This window comes from Phyllobates terribilis, unplaced genomic scaffold (genome assembly GCF_046119375.1).
Source record: "Phyllobates terribilis strain yellow unplaced genomic scaffold, ASM4611937v1 Scaffold_12__6_contigs__length_324123572, whole genome shotgun sequence".
Classification (NCBI taxonomy): Eukaryota; Metazoa; Chordata; class Amphibia; order Anura; family Dendrobatidae; genus Phyllobates; species Phyllobates terribilis.
Window position 1 is genome coordinate 139,944,215 of NW_027362772.1, and position 25,614 is coordinate 139,969,828.

Here is a 25,614-nt window from a genome sequence, read left to right on the forward strand (position 1 = left end):
GCTGCAGAGCTCGCCCTGACTGAGAAGATTTCTTACCGGACCCGGAGTCCGAGGCTGTGGGGACTAACTCCTACCCAGCAGCAGAATCCGTCAGGCAGTGGATTTCAGGTCCTCTGGCCAAGAAGCCCGAAGGCACGGTCACACGCATGGGACCAGCACCGCCGTCGTGGAGCGGAAGCTACTAGAAGGCCCCGAGTCACCGGCCATACGGGTGAGCACCACACGGTACACTCAGGGACGTGGGCTACTTATACCGCCTCTAGCAAGGTAGCCAGAAGAGTACATTTAGTTTGGGAGGCCTACAACTCCGCCTGGCCAGGGGAGATCCCATCTGCTCAAGGACTGACCAGGCCCCAATCGCTAGCCAGTACTCCGGGAGGGTCTGTCTTTGTCACCAGTAAAGACCCTGAACTACACCGTACCGTCTCCGAGTGGTTCCTGCTACCCCCATCATCCACGTCGGCTGCCCCCGTTGGGGGTTATACCATCTACGCTGCACTATCCTACCACCAGCCTCAGCGGTCTGCCCTGCAGCGGCAGCTCCATAGCTGCATTCAACGGGTGGCGTAGTCGTCCTACATCTACTGCTAAAACCGCGCCACTTAGTCTGACTCCCTGGGCACGGACCGGGTCACCGCCACGAGACTACTACCCCTATCAGATCCGGCTCCGGGTAGGCTCCCGCGTGCGCAACGCTACTCAGCACAGGCCCAGGGGCGCGTCATTAGCATCACTTGGAAAGTGATTGTCAACTTGGTCACACTATATAAATCCATGCAACCGGCATGGATTTATATAGTGTGACCGTAAAGAATGTTTAAAAATAAAAAAATAAATCTATACTTACCTTCTGATGGCCCCTGCAGTCTTGCTTCGCTCCATCCTGGGGTGCTGGCAGCTCGCGGTACACTACACTGAAAAAGCAGCGCTTCCGCAAAATAATTGGTAGTGCTGCGTTTTTTTCCGCAATCATAAACCACAGTGGAAATTTCCGCAGCATGTGTACAGCACATGTGGATTATCATTGGGGAACATGGTAGGCATTCCACCATGTGTTTTTAAAGTTTTTAAAGCGTTTCTGCAGTGTTTTTGCCGCTGGGGAAACGCTTAAAAAACGCATCGTGGGCACACAGCCTAATTCTGTTTGTCATTGAATACTGATATTAATTCTGAATTTGGGACTCTTGGTGGAAAGGAAATCGAGTTCAAGCTTTTTTCAAATTATAACTAAATTTTTATCTGATCCAAATCGCCTTTCACGATCACCAAATAGCTATTTTTCTATGAATATTTATACATACAATAGAGCTGTGCAATTTTTCTTTTTTTTTTTTTTTTAACCTGCAACCTGTGCTCTCATTCCTTGCACTATGTGGCTATACTACAAACTGATCAAACACCAGGCTGATGAGAGCTGACATTCACCCACGAACATTCTGAACTGCTTGATAGAGTCCTTGCGTCATTAAAAGTGTAATTAATTGCATGGAGGCTGAGGAACACAGTTATTTACCATGCTGGGATTTATTTTTTACCATCTATACTATTTGTGGCCTTTTCAATGTGCGGACAAAGGGATGAAAATAGAATTTAGAGTCAAAGCTGTATAATCTGTTTACGTAGCAAATTAAAGCCACCACGTTGCTGAAAGTATGTAGAGACTTCAAATTATCTGCTGTGTGTGAATATACCCGAATACGATAGATACAAATGTAGCAGTCATCAAAGATGCGATGTGCTACAGCTTAGAGTGTCACTCATTTAAACGGAATGAGAACTGCTAGAATGAGAACTGCTATAGTACACAAATAGTTTGAGTGCAATCTTATGAACCTAGGTGTACTATGCTGTTTGTTGCTAAATGTGTTGATTTAGCAGCTAAATTTTTAGATATAGAAGTTTTTGCCTCTACTAGGCTGGAAAAAAAGAAACTGATAAACAATAGTGATGAGCGAGCACTAAAATGCTCGGGTACTCGTTGCTCGGGTCGAGCAAATTGGAATACCCAAGCAACGAGCCCAATGTAAGTCTATGATAACATCGAGCATTTTTCAGTCGGCTCCCCCTAGCGGTCTGCAGAGGGCCTAAAATTGCCCAAATCGATGGGAACAGTGCTCAAATGACATGGGAACAGCATGGGGAAGACCCCTGGAAGCATCTCTGACTCCCAGGTCACTGCTGTCAACAACATAGTCAGAGTATTACGCCACTTTTACAGACTCAAAATAAAACATACAAAAACGAAACCAAAATGGATTTCCTGGGAAATATGTTATGGAACATCCTTTCCAGGGTAATGACTTGTATAGAAGGCAAAATAAATAACCAAAACCAAAAATACTCCTCCACACCTTGGGCTATGTTCACACGTAGCGTTTTTGATACGTTTTTGCACTTTTGCATTGCTTTCAACCAAGACAACTGCATTCACTAGGAAATGTCATTTAAACATTTTACAACCTTATCTGGCCGTGTGGTGTGTGACACATCATCAGACACATGCATACAGTGCTGAAAAGACATGGGAACAGCATGGGGAAGACCTATGGAAGGATCTCTGACACCCAGGTCACTGCCTAAAAGTGTGCCCATCATAAGTGATCCTTGGCGCATGCGAAGATGCCTACCGCCATGCACCTGTCATTGCAGACTTGCAACTATCACCGTCCACGTCCTTGTCCCAGTGCAGCGTTCAGTTGTCCCTACCCCATTCCTTTGGAATGCAAGCGCAAGTATGCAGCCAGCCACCCACCCACAGGCTACAGTACTATATTGCAAAATTTTTGACAGCTGCTTTCACTTGAAATGTGGCCTTTTAGGCTCGTGGAGGCGGAAGCTTTTCATAACCTCATGCCGGCAGCGGCTGGGTGTCCATACTAGGTCCCCAGCCGCCACTTTTCTCCCAGTATCGTCTCCGCCTTCCACAAGCATGCGTCCCAAAGCATTACCCGTGCCCTCCATAGTGCACTTACTGGGAAGGACCACTTAACCACAAACACGTGGACAGGTGAATGTGGCCAGGGACTGTACAGAGCCAGTCCACAGCTTTTTATGCTGAGTTGTATCTTACCACAGCCATATTCTTTAGCTTGGTGAAAGGACTGGCATAGAGGGAAACCGTATCTACTCTGGGTGTCATTTCTCCCAGGAAGTCCTCTAAAGCAGCTTGTTGCAGAAGCAATGGCAGCCCATCCAACATCAACTCGCACTTCTCGGTGGTGCTTTGACACACAAACATCTTTCTTTGCGCATTTAATTTCATGACTACAGAGTTGGGCAATGGCCTCATCTGCAATGCGGTTTGAGTAATAACATGCATAAGCACATCCGATCCACATTTAAAAAACAGTCATAGAGTGTCCGGGAATTTGAAGACACATAGAGCAGGGCCACAGTAATGACAAAATCCCATTAGAAAGGAGAGAGTCTCCCATAGTGTTGGCCTATGCAGTGAATGCAAGGGCTGCCAAAAATTTGGAGGCACTTCAATGCACCTTGGAAGAGACATGGAGGTCAGAGGGCCTCCTGAAAACAATGTTCCCATTATTAGGAAGTGGGTCTCCCACAATGTTGGCCTATGCAGTGAATGCAAGGGTTGCCAAAAATTTGGAGGCACTTCAATGCCCCTTGGAAGAAATGTGTAGGAGGGCCTCATAAAATTTTTTTCCCATTAGAAAGGAGCGGGCCTCCTATACTTGTAATGCCCATGCACTAAGTGTATGGGCTGACAAACATTTACCCCTGGGGGGTATATATGAACATACTGTATAAAAATTTTTTTATGGCATCATAAACACCCTTTAAAAAAATTATGTGGGTGTTGCATGGTGATATGGTGGTGGAGGATGAGGAGAAGGAGGAGGAGAAGAGCAAATATCCAAAATCAGGAAGCCTATACCCATGTCTGTGTGTAAAAAGGTGCATGGGAATACACCTCCCTAGAAAAGACACTGGATTTGAGTTTATGTTACGCTGCTATCATTCGGTGGTGTTGAGAAGTCTGGCCCAATCCAACCTTGTGAGAGTACCCCGCGCCTCAGGGCCTGTGCGATGGGAGGGGCTGAGAAAACTCTCCCAGAACTTTGACAGTGTTCCCCTGCCTCTGCTGGATTGAAATTGTGTCTCTCTCGCCTGTACTCCTCGGTTGTCCAACGAAGTGTGCCCTCTGCCGCCAGCGTTTTCAGATGGGAATTTTTTTAATAGTTCCGCAACAAGGGCCCTCTGGTACAGCCCCATTTTTATAGACCTGTCCGCCTCAGGAAAAAGAGATATAAAGTTCTCCTTGTAGCGTGGGTCTAGAAGTGTCACCAACCAGTAATGACTGTCATCCAAAATTTTTAGAACGCAAGGGTCATGGGAAAGGCAACGTTATATAAACTCAGCCATGCGTGACTGACTACTGTACACTATATACACTGCCTGCCTATATACCCTGCCTGCCTGATATCTCGGCAGATGGATTAGTCATCAAAAGGACTGTTTGTTAAGATGGATATGTGTAATGTACGGTTTTTCTCCCTACACTACCTAATACACAAGCAAATCTCTCCCTGACGCAGCAGCACCTCTCCCTATTCTGCCTGATTCCGGAGTGACTGTGACGAGCACAGCGTCGCCAGGTCTGATATACCTGATGACGCTGTGCGGCCATCCAATCACTGTAATGCCACAACCACCATGGCTGCGGCATTAAAATGAGTGGCAGGCAATCCCTGTATGTTGATTGGTGCTCTAAAGAGCGCCAAACATGCAGGGAGGGGACCCGAGCTCCCGTCGAGCAACCCCGGAAATAATTGGCAAGCGCCGAGCATCTCGAGTAGTTAGATGCCTGGGCGAGCACCGAGCTGTAGCGAGCATGCTCGCTCATCACTAATAACCAACCCTTAGAGAGATTGAATATGTGAAGATACAGGTTGCTGTAACTGCATTGCTTTAGGATACATACAAATACAGTCACAATCTGAGATCACTACGTTTTATGTTCTCAAGAACACTACTCCCACAGCCACTGATTTGTCAAAATACCGACACGCATGTCTATGATGCTACTGTAAGAGGGATTCCGCTTCCCATACTCACTCATACACTCACCTAGCGCAATAGGCTGACAATGAGCTACGTGCACCCAACAGCTGGTTCTCATATCCCCACCTCACATCTCACATCCACACCTAACAACCAAGCTATTCTCACCTTTTTCAGGGTTTGTGTGTACGTTTAGAGCAGCGAGGAACAAACTTATTAAATGTTAGATTTAGTATACAAAAAGAGGTACAGTGCTTAAAAATAGGACACAAAAGATGGAGTACTAAGGTTATCTTACAGGTAATCATAGTATAAAATACAGATGAGTCTTTCGAATTGGATCCATGAGGGCTTCTGGCGGAGGAGAACACTTCAGGAAATATGGACAAATCTGTAATACTCATTGCTTCTCCTAAGGTCTGAATAGGACATTTGGAGATGTTATAAAGAGGTCTACCAGATCCTTCACTTCTCTCATAGCTGAGGTCAGAGGAGGACAGCGGATTAGATGTGATTCTAGTCCAGTTTAAGGTAATATTTACGTGGACTGCCATATTTTCCCCCAGGAAGCACCAATATAAATAATATTGTGATTATGTTACAGAACATCCTTCAAGTATTCTATACATACCACACATGAATATGATATATCCATAGTTCAGAGATATTGCGTTCCTATGGGCTGCCAGCAACCAAATCTTAGGTGATTTTACCAAAATCCCTGATCCCTGTTCATTGATATACCCATGAATTGTGCCAAAGTCAGGTTTTATAGATATGGCATGGAAAATATTGTACTTTCAATGTCATGTGAGACCTCTGATACAGAGTTGTCCTGTCAGCCTTTAGGTCTGTATGTGTCGCTTTTCATTGATTAGCACTAGTGTTGAGTGAGCATGATCGCCACTGCTTGGTACTCGCCCGAGCATCACGCTACTCTGGATGTTCGTCGAGCACTGAGCATTTCCGGGTTACTCGGGCGGGAGCTCGGGTCTCCGCCCTGCATGTTTGGCGCTCTTTACAGAGCCAATGAACATGCAGGGATTTGCAGCCAGTCACTGTAATGTCGCAGCCATGTTGTTTGTGGGCATTACAGTGATTGGCTGGCCGCACAGCGTCACCTCGAGTATTTAAAACCGGGCGCCGCCATCTTGGACACAGTCGCTCCGGATCAGACAGTGTAGGGACAGCGCTGCTGATTTAGGGAGAGATATATCCTGCGAAACAGTTAGTGTAGGGTCTGTAAAGGCTGCCAGATCAAACAAACAGTCCTTCTCAGGACTAATATCCATCACAGATATCAGGCAAGCAGGCGGGCTGTATAGGAGACGCAGTGGTTATACCAGCAAATGCTGCATTACAGTCCTGTGTGCTCCTGTTGCTGAAATTGCTGGACTTAGCTCCAGGTCTCGGGGGCCAGGAAAAATCCATTTTTTTTCATTTAAATCCTCTTTTTTTTTTTTCCTCCTTCACACTGTACAAATACCCGTCTTATCAACCTTTTGGTGTGTCCCCCCTCCCAAAAAAAAAAGTGTGTCTCTGATTTTTCAGACACAAATATATCTGTTGAAAATAGTGTGCTGTAGGTCAGAGAAATAGAAGTGTGGTATTGCAGTTCCATGGGCCATTTGTATCTAAAAAAACAGTTTGAGTGTGTCGCTCACTGATCAGCTGCAAATATATATATTTAAAAAAGTCTGGTATACACCAGTAAATTATAACTGTGGTTTTGCTGTTCCACGGTAAAAAATCTCTATTAACCTGTTTTTGGCATTTTTTGCCGTAAAAAAAATAATAATAGTGTCTCCCTGATTTTTCAGACACAAATATATCTGTTGAATATAGTCTGGTGTAGGCCAGAGAGACAGAAGTGTGCTTTTGCTGTTCCATGGTAAAAAATCTCTATTATCCTGCTTTTGGCATTTTTTGTCGTAAAAAAAAGAATAATAGTGTCTCCCTGAATTTTCAGACACAAATATATCTGTTGAAAATAGTCTAGTGTAGGCCTGAGAGATACAAGTGTGGTTTTGCAGTTCCACGGTTCAAACCTCTGTATTATCCACTTTTGGGCCATTTGTATCTAAAAAAAACAGTTTGAGTGTGTCGCTCACTGATCAACCGCAAATATATATATTTAAAAAAGTCTGGTATACACCAGTCAATTATAACTGTGGTTTTGCTGTTCCACGGTAAAAAATCTCTATTATCCTGCTTTTGGCATTTTTTGCTGTAAAAAATAAATAATAGTGTCTCCTGATTGTTCAGACACAAATATCTCTGTTGAAAATAGTCTGGTGCAGGCCCGAGAAATACATATGTGGTTTTGCAGTTCCACGGGGCAAATCTCTGTATAACCCTGCTTTTCGCAATTTTTGACGTAAAAAATAAATAATAGTGTCTCCTGATTGTTCAGACACAAATATATCTGTTGAAAATAGTCTGGTGTAGGCCCGAGAAATACAAGTGTGATTTTGCAGTTCCACGGTTCAAACCTCGGTATTATCCACTTTTGAGGCATTTGTATCTAAAAAAACCAGTTTGAGTGTGTCGCTCACTGTTCAGCCGCAAATATATATATTTAAAAAGTCTGGTATACACCAGTCAATTATAACTGTGGTTTTTCTGTTCCACAGTAAAAAATCTCTATTATCCTGCTTTTGGCATTTTTTGCCGTAAAAAATAAATAATAGTGTCTCCTGATTGTTCAGACACAAATATATCTGTTGAAAATAGTCTGGTGTAGGCCCAAGAAATACAAGTGTGGTTTTGCAGTTCCACGGGTCAAGTCTCTGTATTATCCTGCTTTTCGCAATTTTTGACGTAAAAAATAAATAATAGTGTCTCTCGATTGTTCAGACACAAATATATCTGTTGAAAATAGTCTGGTGTAAGCCCAAGAAATACAAGTGTGGTTTTGCAGTTCCACGGGTCAAATCTCTGTATTATCCTGCTTTTGGCATTTTTTGCCATAACAACTAAATAATAGTGTCTCCTGATTGTTCAGACACAAATATATCTGTTGAAAATAGTCTGGTGTAGGCCCGAGAAATACAAGTGTGGTTTTGCAGTTCCACGGGTCAAATCTCTGTATATTCCTGCTTTTGGCATTTTTTGCCGTAAAAAATAAATAACAGTGTCTCCTGATTGTTCAGACACAAATATATCTGTTGTAAATAGTCTGGTGTAGGTTCGAGAAATACAAGTGTGGTTTTGAAGTTCCACGGTTCAAACCTCTGTATTATCCACTTTTGGGCCATTTGTATCTAAAACAAACAGTTTGAGTGTGTCGCTCACTGTTCAGCTGCAAATATATATATTTAAAAAAGTCTGGTATACACCAGTCAATTATAACTGTGGTTTTGCTGTTCCACGGTAAAAAATCTCTATTATCCTGCTTTTGACATTTTTTGCCGTAAAAAATAAATAATAGTGTCTCCTGATTGTTCAGACACAAATATATCTGTTGAAAATGGTCTGGTGTAGGCCCGGGAAATACAAGTGTGGTTTTGGAGTTCCACGGTTCAAACCTCTGTATTATCCACTTTTGGGCCATTTGTATCTAAAAAAAACAGTTTGAGTGTGTCGCTCACTGATCAGCTGCAAATATATATATTTTAAAAAGTCTGGAATACACCAGTCAATTATAACTGTGGTTTTGCTGTTCCACGGTAAGAAATCTCTATTATTCAGCTTTTGGTATTTTTTCCGTAAAGAAACACAGTAATAGTTTCTCCCTGATTGTTCAGATTGTTTAAAAGAGTCGGGTGTAGGCCAGAGAAATAGAACTGTGGTATTGCTCTTCCACGGTTCTAATCTACTTTTTATTAACCTTTTTCCATTGATAGTGCGAGTGTAAGCTATTTTACTTCCTTTACAATGGGCAAGGCGCGTGGCAAGGGACGTGGAACTGGACGTTCTGGTGATCGTGCGTGCAGAGGACGGGGCCGTGGCCAAGGTGAAAATGTGCCACAACCAACAGCCACATCTTCTCGCTCCCACTTTTTGACCAAATTACTAGGGAAGCACAGAACAACACCAGTATTGCGAACTGATCAGTGTGAACAGGTTATTAATTGGATAGCGGATAATACTTCCAGTTACCTGAGCACCCCCACCTCTGGCCTGTCTTCCACATGGTCGACTCTTAGTAGCCGTGAGTCTCGACCGCATACTCCTCCTCACCCTGATGCGCCTTCCTCCCACCATGCCGAGTGTTGTCAGACAGCAACTGATCCCACACTTGGACACTCTGAAGAGCTGTTCAGTGGTCCATTTCCAGATTTGTGCCCCTCGCCTGCTGCGCTTGAAGTGGTGGAAGAGGAGATCCCATGTAGTGATGCCCAAATATTTGAACAGCCACGGCCACAGGAAGTCGACACTGGCAATTTGTCACAAGAGGTGGACGATGACGAGACACAATTGCCAGGAAGTGAGGAGGAGAATTGTGGTGCGCAAGTGGAAGAGAAGGAGGTGGTGGATGATCTAGTAACTGACCCAACGTGGCAGGAGGACATGCAGAGTGAGGCCAGCAGCACACAGGGGGAGGGAGGCAGAGTACCCCAACAGGCAGGAAGAAGCAGTGTGGTGGCCACAGACAGAAGGCGGGCAACCATTCCCCGTAACACCAACACGAGGGACGTTGCCAGTACAACCGGTAGGTCTTCCAGAGTCTGGAATTTTTTTAAAGACTCTGCTGATAACCCCAAAAAGGCCATTTGTACCACCTTCCATGCCAGCATCAGCAGGGGTGACAAAACTACCATCCTGACCACCACCAGTTATCAGGCACATGGCAGCAAAGAACCCGACTTTGTGGGGAGAACCCCTGGGTCCACGACCAGTGTCAGCGGGTGTCACCACTGCTTCTTCCGCTGTTGTGCATGCAATAGAACCCCCTCTTGTGTGTGCAAGGCAATCCCCTGTCCATACTGCATGCAAAGATGCCCCCTCCTCTCAGTCTTCACTTGTTATGGCAGTTTCTCAAGAAACAGCATCAACATCCACGTCCATGTCCCACCGCAGCGTTCAATTGTCCATATCCCATGCGAAAACGAAACCGGAAATTCGCAGCTAACGCCCCACAGGCCACAGTCCTAAATTCGCACATTTCACGACTGCTTGCGTTGGAAATGCTGCCTTTTAGGCTGGTGGAGATGGAATCCTTCTGCAACCTTATGGCGGTGGCTGTCCCTCGGTACTCGGTCCCCAGCCGACACCATTTTGCCCGGAGTGCCATCCCCGCACTACACAAGCACTTGTCCCAAAACATCTGCCGTGCCCTCAACAACGCTGCTAATGGGAGAATCCACCTGACAACGGACACGTGGACAAGTGCTTGTGGCCAGGGACGGTACATCTCCCTGAAGGCACACTGGGTAAACATAGTGGAAGCCGGGACCCAGTCGGACCTTGGGACGGAACACATCCTCCCCACACCGAGGATTGCGGGCCCTATGTCAGTCAGAGTTGCCCCCACAGTGTACAGCTCCTGCGCATCATCCTCCTCCTCCTCCTCATGTTCAGCCTCCATCTCAGATATCAACACATCAGTTACAAGCTGGAAGCACTGCAGTACTACCTCCGCCAAGCGGCAACAGGTTGTGCTGAAACTCATAAGCTTAGGTGAGAAACCTCACACTGCTTGTGAGTTGTGGACAGCTGTGAAAGAGCAGGCAGATCTGTGGCTGAGACCGCTGAACCTACATCCAGGCATGGTCGTGTGTGACAATGGCCGTAACCTGGTGGCGGCTCTGAGGCGAGGCGAGATCACACACGTACCATGCCTGGCTCATGTGCTTAGTCTCATGGTTCAGTGGTTTCTTAAATCGTACACCGAGTTGCCTGATCTGCTCGTCAAAGTACGCCGCCTGTCAGCTCGTTTTCACAAGTCGGCTACAGCTTCTGCCGCCCTTGCTGTGTTGCAGCAGCGTTTGCAGCTTCCGTCACACCGACTGGTGTGTAATGTCCCCACACGTTGGAACTCTACCCTCCACATGTTGCAAAGGATTTGTGAGCAGAAGAGAGCAGTTGAGGAGTACCAGCTGCAACAAGGCCGTCGATATTCAGGTCAGACTCCACACATAAGACCTCAGGAGTGGACCTGGATGTCTGACATCTGTAACATCTTGACAAACTTTGAGGAGTCCACCCAGATGGTGAGTGGCGATGACGCTATCATTAGCGTCAGCATTCCACTTGTCTCTGTTTTGCAATGCTCTCTGCAGAGAATTAAAGAGGAGGCATTGCAGCCAGAGTATGATGAGATGGATCAAGAAGCCGTAGCGGTTGATTACACACAGCCCAGCCTCATCTCTTTCCAACGTGCATTGGGGGACAATGAGGGAGAGGAGGAGGAGGAGGAGGAGGAAGAACAGGAGCTTGTATCATGCGCTGTAGACGGTAGTACCAGTACAACTGTCATACCATCGGTTAAGCGTGGGTGGCCTGAGGACAGGGGGGATGAGGAGGAGGAGGAGAGCATGGTCAGTCATCATCTTGGTGAGGACACGGAAGTCTTGCCCGTTACCAGTCTGGCACGCATGGCTGACTTTATGTTACCCTGTCTTAACCGTTATCCTCGCGTTGTCAAAATGTTGGGTGACAGTCATTACTGGTTGGTAACACTTTTAGACCCCTGCTACTAGGAGAACTTTCACTCTCTTATTCCTGAGGTGGAGAGGTCTACAAAAATGGGGCAGTACCAGAAGGCCCTTGCTGCAGAACTAATAAAAAAGTTCCCATCTGAATACGCTAGTGGCAGAGGTCACAGTTTGTTGAACAACCAAGGCGTACAAGCGAGAGAGAGGCAACTCTAATCCAGCAGAGGCAGGGGAACACTGTCAACGTTTTGGGAGAGTTTTCTGAGACCCGCCCAGCTTACAGGCCTTGAGGCGTGGAGTACTATCACAAAGAGTGGAAAGTTTCAAAAGATGGTGAGGGAGTACCTTGCCGACCGTACCAGCATCCTCCATGATTCCTCTGTGCCTTTTAATTATTGGGTATCCAAGCTGGACACTTGGAATGAACTCACTCTGTACGCCTTGGAGGTCTTGGCCTGCTCTGCCGTTAGCGTGTTATCGGAGCGTGTTTTTAGTGCCGCTGGTGGAATTATAACTGATACGCGCACTCACCTGTCAACTGACAATGCTGACAAGCTGACCCTTATCAAAATGAACAAGTGCTGGATTGGGCCAGACTTCTCATCACCACCAAATGACAGCAGAGTAACATAAAGTCAAATCCACTGTATTTTTTTCAGGATGGGTATACACTTCCTCATTTCGGCTGTTTTATGTTCTTCTACTTATCCTCAGCCTTCACCACCACTATACCACCAGGGTGACAGTGGTCCGTGTTGCCATTATTGGAAGTTCCTCTGTTCTTATTTTTGTCAGCTTTTCCTTGGAAGGCATAAGCAAAGACTGTGGGAGACCCACTCCCCAATAATGGGAATAATATTTTTAACACTAGAACTACTGATGGAGTCATTTTGACTCCTTTCGTTTTTTATTTCTCTTCTGTGACTACATTTTTCAGAATTCCGGCTTGAAACTCGGTGACTTTTCCTCAAATATGATGTGAAAAAAGATTTTGTGAGAATAAATAATTTTGGTGAAAAATTTGCGCGTTTTTTTCAAAATTTACCAAGAACTACTGAAGGGAGTCATTTTTACTCCCTACTATATTTTGAGGTCCTTTTGTCACTAAATGTTGCTATAAAGTTTTGTGCATAATTTTTTCACTCTGTCTTATTTACCCTGATGTTCATATAGATGTAGTTCAATTTACATGTCAACTTTTCACATTTTCCTTGTGTTTTACCTGCTTGTATTACTGTGTAATGCTGAACAAACTCTATCTGATGAGGAGCTAGATGCATTCATTGCGATATTCTATGCTCGTGGAATATCTGGCACGATCCGTCACTCGATTAGCAGTATTTGGTGTAATGACTGGGGAATACCGTTTTGCAAAGCGACAATGTCTAGGGACCGCTTTGTTGAAATTATGAGGTTTCTCAGATTTGATGAGAAATCTACTCGATCGGAGAGACTGCAAACGGACAAGTTTGCTCTATTTTCTACTGTGTGGGACAGGTTTATTGAAAATTGTATTGCGTGTTACAAACCTGGCCCATACATAACGGTGGATGAGCAACTTTTCCCAAGCAAAACTAGGTGTCCATTCACGCAGTACATGCCTTCCAAACCAGATAAATATGGCCACAAATATTGGCTAGCTTTTGATAAGAGGAGCAAATATCTGGCAAATGGCTTCCCTTATCTAGGCAAAGATGACACACGCCGTGCTGAGGACCGTTTAGCTGACCATGTGGCAATGAAGTTATTGGACCCGTTTTTGAAAAAAGGTCGCAATGTTACAACCGATAATTATTTTACTTCAGTAAAATTAGCTAAACAGCTAAATAGCAAAGGAACAACCATCGTGGGAACACTGAACAAGATAAGGTGAGAAGTGCCTAAAGAAATAAAATCCATGAAAGAGGAATTGTACAACACTAAAGTGTTTAGAAATGAAGACAATTTTACACTTACAGTATATCAAGGAAAGCCCAACAAAAATGTTGTCATTTTGAGTTCTGTCCATCCAGATGTTGTTGTTGCGTCTGATTCCGCTAAAAAAACTCCAGAAATGGTAAAGTTTTACAATGAAACAAAATATGGAGTAGATGTAGTGGATCAGATGGCACGAAAATATACCACATGAACATGCACAAGGAGATGGCCTGTTCATGCATTTGAAAATGCCTTAGACTTTGCGGGTATAAATGCATGGATAATATTCAAGGAGATTACCCACCAAAAAATGTCACGCAAGGCATTTTTGCAAACGCTTGTGAGAGAGTTGAGTGGTCCTTATGTCACAGATAGGGAAAAGGGTTCCACGTCCCAAGTTTCTACATGCTCAGAAGTGATGGTTCAAACAAAATTTTGCCAGATCAAAGAAAAGTGCAAGAAAAATAGATCTGTCGGAAATTGTAAGACTTGTGGTAAGTCTTTGTGTGGGCAATGTACTGCCATAAATCAAAGGCAATGCCTAAAATGCGAAACACCAAATGTTTAGAAGGTGAATTCTGCGCCATATTTTCATTTTTATGCTCCTCCACCTACATTTTCTCTGCTTTTTGTTCTTCAGTTGTTGTTTATATGTGTGCACTTGAATAAAAAAAAATGTTTGAAAAACGTCTATTATAATTATTGTTATTTTCTGTAGAAAAATAAGAAAAGCAGAAAAAAAACAATCAAAAGCATTACTGTTGGATCTCACAATAATAATACATTACAAAAAATATAATTATTAATAAATAACCACAAATGAAACTCTAAAAATAAACGAAAACAAGCAAGGAGTCAAAATGACTCCTTTCAGTAGTTCTAGGCGGGGTCACGAGTCCAGTAGTCCTAGTGTTAAGATGCTGTACTGTATGGCTCTTGTAAGGGGCATTGCAAGTTCCTCCGTCCTAATTTTTGGCAGCTTTTGCTTGGAAGGCATAAGCAAATAATATGGGAGACCCACTCCCCAATCATGGGAATAATGTTTGTAATATGCTGTACTGCATGGCTCTTGTAAGGGGCACTGCAAGTTCCTCCGTCCTAATTTTTGGCAGCTTTTGCTTGGAAGGCATAAGCAAATACTGTGGGAGACCCACTCCCCATTCATGGGAATAATGTTTGTAATATGCTGTACTGCATGGCTCTTGTAAGGTGCATTGCAAGTTCCTCCATCCTTATTTTTGGCAGCTTTTGCTTTGAAGGCATAAGCAAATACTATGGGAGACCCACTCCCCAATCATGGGAATAATGTTTGCAATATGCTGCACTGCATGGCTCTTGTAAGGGGCATTGCAAGTTCCTCCATCCTAATTTTTGGCAGCTTTTGCTTGGAAGGCATAAGCAAATAATATGGGAGACCCACTCCCCAATCATGGGAATAATGTTTGTAATATGCTGTACTGCATGGCTCTTGTAAGGGGCATTGCAAGTTCCTCCATCCTAATTTTTGGCAGCTTTTGCTTGGAAGGCATAACAAATGCTATAGGAGACACACTCCCCAATAATGGGAATAATGTTTTTAAGATGCTGTACTGTATGGCTCTTGTAAGGGGCATTAAAAGCGTCTTGTTAAGCTACTGCAACCTCCACCAATTTTCCGAGGGGCATTAAAAGCATCTTGTTAAGCTACTGGGACCTCCACGTCTCTTCCGAGGGGCATTAAAAGCGTCTTGCTAAGCTTCTGGGACCTCCACGTCTCTTCTGAGGGACATTAAAAGCGTCTTGTTAAGCTACTGGGACCTCCACGTCTCTTCTGAGGTGCATTAAAAGCGTCTTGTTAAGCTACTGGGACCTCCACCACTTTTCCGCGGGGCATTGAAAGCATCTTGTTAAGCTACTGGGACCTCCACATCTCTTCTGAGGGGCATTGAAAGCGTCTTGTTAAGCTACTGGGACCTCCACGTCTCTTCAGAAGGGCATTAAAAGCTTCTTGTTAAGCTACTGGGAACTTCACGTCTCTTCTGAGGGGCATTAAAAGCTTCTTGTTAAGCTAATGCAACCTCCACCACTTTTCCGATGGGCATTAAAAGCATCTTGTTAAGCTACTGGGACCTCCACGTCTCTTCTGAGGGGCATTAAAAGCATCTTGTTAAGCTACTGGGACCTCCACGTCTCTTCTGAGGGGCATTAAAAGCGTCTTGTTAAGCTACTGGGACCTCCACGTCTCTTCTGAGGGGCATTAAAAGTGTCTTGTTAAGCTACTGGCACCTCCACCACTTTTCCGAGGGGCATTAAAAGCGTATTGTTAAGCTACTGGGACCTCCACGTCTCTTCTGAGGGGCATTAAAAGCTTCTAGTTAAGCTACTGGGACCTCCACCACTTTTCCGAGGGGCATTAAAAGCGTCTTGCTAAGCTAATGGGACCTTCACGTCTCTTCTGAGGGGCATTAAAAGCTTCTTGTTAAGCTACTGGGACCTCCACCACTTTTCTGAGGGGCATTAAAAGCGTCTTGTTAAGCTACTGGGACCTCCACGTCTCTTCTGAGGGGCATTAAAAGCGTCTTGTTAAACCACTCTGAACTCCACAGCTCTTCCAAGGGGCATTGAAATGTTGTTTTTAATTAACTCTAACCTCCACGACTCTTCGAACGGGCATTGCATTTCCTCCTAATTTTTGGCAGCTTTTGCTTGGAAGGCATAAGCAAATACTATGGGAGACCCGCTCCCCAATCAGGGGAATAATGTTTGAAATATGCTGTACTGCATGGCTCTTGTAAGGGGCATTGCAAGTTCCTCCATCCTAATTTTTGGCAGCTTTTGCTTGGAAGGCATAAGCAAAGACTAAGGGAGACACAATTCCCAATAATGGGAATAATGTTTGTAATATGCTGTACTGTATGGCTCTTTGTCACGGTTGAAAGCAATACAAAAGTGCAAAAACGCATAAAAAATGCTACTTGTGAACATAGCAAAAGGTGTGGAGGAGTATTTTTTGGGGGGTTATTTATTTTACCTTATACACAAGTCTTTACCCTGGAAAGGAACTTCCTTAACATATTTCACAGGAAAGCAGTTTCAGTTTCGTTTTTGAACGTTTTATTTTGAGCCCTTAAAAGTGGCTTAATACTTCTGACCACATTGTTGACAGCAGTGACTTGGGGGTCAGAAATGCTTCCTGGGGTGATCCCCATGCTGTCCCCATGTCATTTGAGCACTGTCACTATCGTTTTGGGCACTTGTTAGGCTTTGAAAAGACTGCCGGGGGTGCCGCCACAAAAATGCTCAGGTCTCCCATAGACTAACATAGGGCTCATTGCTCGGGTCGAGCACCCGAGTATCACGGTGAGCTCGGCCCGAGCTTCGAGCACCCGAGCAATTTAGTGCTCGCTCAACACTAAATAGCACCTGTTTAGTAATTAGGGTGTATTCAATCAAAGTTTGCCTCTAGAACAACTGTCAGCCACTTGTTGATTACTCTTTATACATTGTCCATGTCTGGTCTCCATTAGATAGCCTGCTTCAATTACCCGTTCACAGTGTAATTAATGACTTGTGAACATTTAATACATGGATTTTGCTATTTAAACTATAGTTATCAAATTGAGATGCTTTGAACATAGTTTGATCAAATTGTGTGTGCCCATCTTTAAATGATAAGGCAATCTCTGTAAATGGGCTCAGACATACCTTTATTCGGCCTCAGCCAACAAATATAAAGAACAGGTAAGATCAAGCGATTCAAGCTCTAATTAAAAAAAGCCCTTGTGCATATGGAAGGAGTGATCAGTCAATATGGAGGCAGTCATTTATCTACAAAAAAATAAAACTGACAACAACTTCCTAAAACAATGAATGAAATACGCAGGTCCAAATTGTTGTGACTGCAACATTATGCAATACAAAGGAATTCAACCACACTTTGTGTCTGCCTGCCTATGACAAGGTAATATTTGAAGATGGGATCTCATCTATAGAAATTGTTGTTGGCAGATGTGCACATACAATTCGGGCAAACTCTAAACTGATATCTCAGTTTTATGAAGGTAGTCTATATGGCAGTAAGATAGTTAAAATTCATATATTTAATGTACACGTATACATTAGCACGCCCAGAGTGTGGTTGTATTTAATTGTATGCCATAGCAATAGTTGATGCTTGTAAATTTAATTTTTTGTTCTATACATTTTGTGGCAATTGACTTCCTCTATATTGGCTGAGCACTCAACCCATCTGTCACATTCTGTTTTTAATTAAAGCTAGATCTTACCTGCCCTTTAAATTTGTAGGTTGAGGCCCAAAAGAGGTAAGTTTGGTAGCTTAGGTTCCCATCTACAGAGATTCCCTTGTCATTGGCAGATGGGCATACACAATTTGGTCAAACTGTTAGCTAAGTATCTAAATTTTATATAATTATAGTCTATATGGCTGTAATGAAGTTTACAATTCATGTTCTAAATGTTCACATATAATTTAGACTGCTTTTGTATTAGATTGTCTACTAGGTTGGATTCACACATGCAATTTTTGATGCCGCTTTTTGAGCCAGGAGTGGATAAATGAAAAATGAAGGAAATATATACAGGAGAGATCTGTATGTCTTATTTATCTCTAATATTATATGCACATTTATTTCTGCACTTGGGTTCAAAAACTGCATCAAAACTTGAACCCAACTTTTCTAGTCTCCACTTTTAAGTGATAACTTTCCAATAGACTTCTCCACATGCCTGCTATGATTTATATCTGTATAGTAGCAAAAATATTGGCTAGAACTGACAATAATGCTGAACATAAGTATGCACATGTGCTTTCAATAAGAGTAAGCCAATTTAGAACATGCATGTACTATTTAGTCGAGTGCGCATGTGATGTCAAGTGGGAGAGGGAGTAAGCTGATGCTGTACACTTCTAGTGACAGCTTATTTTCCTTACAAATAAAAGGATGGATCTGGCATTGATAGTCAACTAGACCAAATTGGAGGTCCTGATATGCAGAAAAGATAGTCAGCCGGAACTGCTGAAATGAGTGGGTGTCGGATGATGTTGGATAGCCGGGGCTATAGGGTCCTGGGTTGAAATTCCACCAAGTAGAACATCTGCTAGAAGGTTTCATCTTCTCCCCATGTTTATGTGGGCTTTCTTTGTGTCCAGCTCTGTGCAATTGATCCCTTTTACACGGCACCAAATTAATCCAGCCATTTGCTTATGGACCTTTCTCTGGGTATTAAAGCAGCATCGCTGCTAAAACAGGAGAAATGTTCTGCCAAAATGTCCATATTTTCTTCTACAGTATAGAAGCACTAAAGACCGTCTCTCATTTCATCAAACTTCTGATACGGTACAGAGACATGTCAGGAGTTGCGACTATTATAGTCAAAGTCCACAGAGCACCAACTGAAAGAGCAAGTAGGCACAAGAGATTAAATGAGCTCTGTGCTGCTGTTGCTCCCTGAAATTACAATAACAGCTCTTACACTTGGCAGCGACATCAGAGCAGAAATTTTTGGCAAGGTGGTTTCCATTGACACTGAGTTCAGTCAATTGCTAATAGTTGTCTATAGAGAATGCGTGGCATTATGCCTACTTTATGCTATTGTTTGCAAATGGAGGTGGTTGAAACGGTCGAGCCCACTTTCACAAACAAAAAAACAAAAGAAAATTGCAGGTCTTTCTTTTTACTCCTAGTCAAATGTCCTTTGAGAATAGTTTTATATAACCATTTAATCTGTTTAGGTTTCTCTAATATTAAGTAAAGATGAAGGTTTTATAGCTGAAAAGTTGTTGGTCTTTACTCCAAATATAAATGACGCCCCGTGGACCTCCTATAAATAGTCTTAAATAGCAAGCTGCTATATCATATGTATGGTGAATAAATAGCATAATGGGATAATTGCTGAGGGTATTATGATAAGAATACATGTACAGTATGAGAGTTATAGAAATCTACAACGAGCTTACATTTCCTTTTAAAGACTTTTAACTTGGATTGAGCTAAAAAAAGGACGCAGATTGTTTTTGGCTGGTATTGTATCAATTTAAGTAATTAAATACCGCAAAGGTTGACCACATGTTATTCTGTGACATTATTTTCTTGAAAAAAAATATTGTCATAAAATTCCATCACCCTTTTGAGGATTTTATGCAATAGACTACAGCTGAATAGAGAAGGCACTGGATACTCACCTACAATGTGTGAATTGTAATAATGCAAGATGTCTCATACTAGCAGATTGCCCTTCGAATGCCATCAGGTACGAAAGCCCAAGTTCGGCTGCTGGCTCTGCACTTCTATTAGATACACCCCTGATTAAAAAAATGGTAGGATGTAGAGAGGTCTTCATTATTCAGTAATAATTTATGCAATATAATATCTAATTTCTAGGTGTAATCCTGAAACTAGTACATCAGTTCTAGAGCTGAGTGGATTTTTTGAAATTTGAATACATCAAGGTGCGCTGAATTTTCCCCCAAAATTTGATTTGCATTGAAGAAATTTGCTTTGAAACACAACACTGAAAAGACACTAATTGCTCTGAAAATTAGGAGAGAGAAAGATAAAGAGACTATTACCCTCCTTGTCAGATTAATCAATTCAATCACAATTTGTGACTATAAAGCTACAGCACTTCCCTATATATCACTTGAATTTTTGGATTTGAATTCACAGACTGAAACCACTCCAGTTTTCAATCTGATTGCACAGTTAGAATTATGTCACAATCACAACTTTGTTATCCCTTTGCTGTATGCTCTGAGCTCTTATCCGTATACATTACAAGCATAAAATTGTGTTCTTTGACCAGCTCCCATTTTTATGCTGCAGTTGATAGCCCCCATGTTTGGCTGTGCTATACCATGTGATCTGATTGCTTCAGGACATTATGAATAAGCCCACACACTGTGCCTAATTCCATTGGTTCACTCTCTGAGGCTTCTGCAATTCCTGACATGGTACCGGACATTTTTTTGTCTGGTCTACATGAATCGTTTTGTAGAGTATACAAATTTACGGGAACCTGTGAATTTTAGGAAATTTGACTTAAAGTTGATCCACTGAGGAAAAATGTGCCCATCTCTGATCAGCAGCTGTAAGTGGAAGAAACAGATCAAGATCTCTTGGTGCCCAAAAGCTTTAGTTTTAGTATGTACCCACCTGAATCCCTGAAGTTTAGCCTTATTGCCATGAGATGGATAATTTTTTCTAATCATTTCCTGTTGCACATTTCCAACACTCACCAATCCCTAAAAGGTCTGCATTACTTTAAAAAAAATATCTATGCATTGTACCCCTCTGTTAAGTAGTGCTTTAGAATTAGGTGATAACCCGATCCTCCTATCTTTTGTCTGACCCATGCTTAAGGTAGTCAATAAAGTCAATAGATTCAGCATTAAGCAAGGTGACACCACCTCTGGTAATCACAACTCCAAATGGAATTACTTTAAATTAATTATATAAATAGTTGATGGAAAAAGCCTAAAAAGGCAAAGAAAACATTGAGTGCCGAAACGTTTAAGTCAAATTTTAGGAATGCATGTCTAGAACACTTAAAGGGGTTTCCTATCTTCAACAAAGTGAACCCCAAATACTTGCATCAATGTAAACCTGCAAAGCCAGATGGTACTCACCCTCCCCTGATACTCTTTAATGCTGCTCCAGTCAATGTTTTCTGGCTGCAACAGTGTTGTCATGTCGACATCGTGCATCACTGCCTCAGCCAATCAGCTCAGCGGCTCTGCCGATGTAGACAGCATGAAGATGTCTATTACTAGCACATTGGCCTTCGAACGCCATCAGGTACGAAAGCCCAGGTTTGACTGCTGGCTCTGCACCTCTTTTAGATTAACCCCTGATTAAAAATGGTAAAAATGGTCGGTTGTAGAGAGGCTCAGTGATTGGCTTCTAACGTGATGTATATTGCAATTATGGGTTAGGAATGAGCGGACCTATGGATGTTTGGGTTTCTCAGGTTCAACTGAACTTTAGTCCAAAGTTCAGTTCGGGTACCAGAACTGTACACGAACTTGAACCAGAACTCGACCTATGCAGTAGTCAATAGGGACCTGAACTTTGGTGCTGTAAAATGGTGGTAGTAAGGACATGGGAGCTGCCAAAGGAAGCAGTCTCTCTTGCTCCAGGAGAAGTCCGTGTTCGGAGTTCAGCAACAGACACTAGGTGTCCAGTACCCACCCTGAACTTTACAGTTTGGGTTCACTCATCTCTAATTATGATGTTATCTCAGCAATGAAAACACAGAAAGGAGCTGCCCTTGGTAAGGGTAGGTATCATCTGGCTTAGTTATTTTGCATGACTCAAGGCATTTGGCGTCTACATTGTTGAAAGTAGAAAATCCCTTTAATACAATTTCTTTGCTGTATAGAATATATATGTCACAAAACAAATTGTAAAATAAAGCTTTAAAATGAAAAAATAACGACTATGTCTATATAATTTCATGGATCTAGGTTGGAATCTGGGAACATGGTGATCTGAGGATGAAATACCCTGTGTGGTCTCGATATGGGAAGTTTCTGCAGCCTGTAGATGATGACCAGCATTTGACAGTGGCAACATTAGAAGAACGGCCTTTTGTAATCGTTGAAGGTGTTGATCCAGCAACAGGAACTTGCATTCGAGATTCTGTGCCCTGCCGCAAGCAGCTCAACAAAACTGACAAGTACAGTATACCTTTACATCTTTATTGTATGTTAATTATTTGAAAAGTAAATGGTGCTAAGCACAAACTTTCAAGACTTCTGGCCATTATTATTATTGCAGTTTTCTTTTGCCATAATGAGACTGCTATAAAGTTCATAAACCCCAATAGTACAGCTCCATGCATTGTACAGAGGTAAACAGATGTTATTTCTGTAGGATTCCTTGAAGATAACCTGTCAAGTGAACCAAGCTGCCTGGACTATAGGTAGCATAAATTAGGGTCAGGCTTCCTAATTGCAGATGTTTATGCTTAAAAAGGGCAAAAAATAGAAAACAAATAACTATAAAAAGACTTAATTTAGTCAAAAATCTACAGTGTTGTATTGGGTTCCCTGTACATATGGTCAAAATGGCGTCCCCATACAAAGGCCCAAAAGTATGACGAATAATAGATAGAAGTCACGTGCAGAAGCCACAAGATATGTATATATAAACCAGACCCTTAATCTTGCCCTATATGTTCCTGACTGACCGCGGAGGTTGGCACCCTAATTGCGAATGCACTAGTGCCCAAACTCAATAAAGACTGTCAGTATAACATCCCTAAATATTCACAAAATCACAGATATAAATAAATATATCTTCTGTTATAGGGTATTAGAAATATGTATCACTCTTCTAATATGATAATATAATTAATTAAGGTCTTTATAAGAGAGTAAAAAATTAATGACTAGTGGTCCCACTGGCCAAAAATCCATCCATGTTATCAGGATAGAGATTGCTGATCCACTTTTTTCAACGTGTTTTCCATTATAGTAGGTGAGGTACATCAGGGGAGAAAGGGACCATCCAGAGATGCAGAAGAACGATCAACTCTATAAGGCACTCTGTCCGTTACGTAGTGTGGTGCATTCTTCCGCAGCACTGGAAATTAATATAGCCTTGTAGAGTTGTTATTTATGCAATTACTCAAAAATTATCCCATCAAAGGTGTAGTAGATACTGTACTGTATTTGAGTAGTTCTATGCATTCAATTGGTGTGGATAAGTGGTTATGCTGTTCTTCTGGAATTTAAAAGAATGAGAATGTCCTGAAAGGGATTTAGAATCAGAAATCAGGTTTAATCTCAACGTGTTTTGAAGTTCAACTAACGTCTTCATCAGAAGAACCACATAGTTTAATATAGCCTTATATCGTTGTTATTTGTGTACTTACCTAAAAATTGGTCCTCCAAAGGTATAGTCGATAACGTTTATGTGTAGCTCTATTGACCTTTTTACTGCACAAGACTTACAAATAGTAATTCACACTTTTTAAAAAATATTTTTTTTCCTTCAGATTCAACGCAAGAAAAATGTAACTGAAATAGAAATAAAGCTACAATAAACCCCATTAAATAATTGCACCGATTTTGTAGGATAACCTAAAGAATACATAGTTCATTCCCAGAAAATTCCTAGCCATACCCAGCAAAGTAATATGGGATACTCTTATTCAAGATAAGGTTGAATTTAATCTTTAAGTCTAGAGTAAAAATGTAACCACTTGCTGGAAATAGAAAGACAAAGGTTATTGGATAATTATATTTTAGGACATGATTACCGTAAATTACCTCTGCATTCAGCCATTAAGTTTACATGCTGTTCATATTTGTTAAAATTACTGCTGGTTATGCTCATTTCATTATTTTGACATGAGAAATTGAAATTTACGTATAGATTTCCAAAGCTTTATGAAAGAGTAACCATAATTAAAAGACAATAAAGTAGTTGTTAATTTTATAAGCAGTCTGGCCGGAACACATTCTAAAAATTATCATTTTTTCTTAGCATAAAATAAACTATAAATTAATAAGGGATGGCTTTAGTTCTCAAAACAAAAAATGTATTTTGTATTCTTGCCACTAGGAACAAATTGCAAAGCAATACAACAACTAGTTATCCACTTAAACATCTAAAAAACATGGTAAGTTTAAGCTACTAATGGAGAAAAAAGAAGAGTCCTTTTCTATTAGACTCATAGTCATATTCCTTACCAACCGCTACACCGTTGCCTCTACCCTGTGCCAGTCATTACACTGGTTGCCCACCACTACAGAGTGCAATATAAACTTATTACTCTCACCCACAAAGCTCTCCACAGTTCAGCACCACTCTACATCTCCTCCCTAGTCTCAGTCTACCACCCTACCCATGCCCTACGTTCCGCTAATCAGAACCACCCCTCCCGTCTCCAAAACTTCTCTCTTGCCGCACCAATTCTTATGAATGCATTACTCAGAAGTTCGAATAATTACCAATATCCACAGTTTTAAGCATGGCTTAAAAATGTATTTCTTTAGACAGGCCTATTGCCGTACCTCATTTATCTAACTATCCCCATTTTTCCCATACAAACTTTTCTTCAAAATCTGGACCCTTGTAGCATCTATTCACACACCCTCCATGCACTTAATAGCCCTCTGTGTCTTTACTTTTACACATAATGGCTGGTGACCGATTCATGCAGCAGTATGTGAATACTCCTTTTGGTATCTGTTTTGTGTTATACTGTACAGTCTTTATTGTCTGTACAAGTCCCCTCTAATATGTAAAGTGCTGCAGAATATGTTGGCGCTATAGAAATAAATTTTTTGATCATTATTATAAACAAATAAAATTCACATGTCATTCATTTCTATTATGAGAAAAGGAGGGGAGTGAAATTACTTTAGACCTTTACTTTCTCCCTGCTGAAAATTTGAGAGAGATGAGATGGATAAATCAATAATGTTACAGTACCTGTGATTCATCTAGCTGCACAATAACAATATGTATATATACATAAAAAAATGCCCAGAAAAGTTTTAAAGTGTGGGATGCCACTGAATACTTTACCCACAAAAATCACATTACTCTATAACAGAACTATTGGATTAGTATTCCTACCCAAGGTTGTATAGAGGGAAAATAAAGGAATTGTCTTTACTGTGGGTTTCAGCAGATCTTTTTTGGCCAATCTCCATCCTTACTACTCAGTGGATATAAAAAGTCTGCACACACCTGTTAAGATGCCAGGTTTTTGCCATGAAAAAAAATCATATCAGGAAGAATCATTTCAGAACTTTTTTCCACCATTAATGTCACCCATAATCTGTACAAATCTATTGAGCCACAAACTGAAAACATTTTAAAGCAGCAAATAAAAATGTTAAAAAATAATATAATTTGGTTGCATAAGTGTGAACACCCTGCTCTAAATAGGGTTGTGGTTGTGTTCATAATTAACCAATTATATTTAAACTCATGTTAAATAGTAGACAGAATAGGAGAAAATTCAGCACTCACCAAACTGTTTAAAATGTTTTCCTTAATTCCTAAAAGAGCATATCTACGGAAGAGAGCGGTGCATGGTGTCAAACGTGTTTCAATACACT

At 41.9% G+C, this 25,614-nt stretch overlaps 1 protein-coding gene across 1 annotated transcript in view; it reads left to right on the forward strand.

Moving 5' to 3' along the window:
- GRIN2D (glutamate ionotropic receptor NMDA type subunit 2D) overlaps positions 1–25,614 on the forward strand; it is a 1,421,508-nt gene that overhangs the window by 804,468 nt on the left and 591,426 nt on the right. Inside the window, exon 8 of the mRNA XM_073656309.1 lies at positions 22,003–22,214. Coding sequence (XP_073512410.1) covers positions 22,003–22,214 — 212 coding nt within the window. The remainder of the gene's footprint in view (positions 1–22,002; positions 22,215–25,614) is intronic.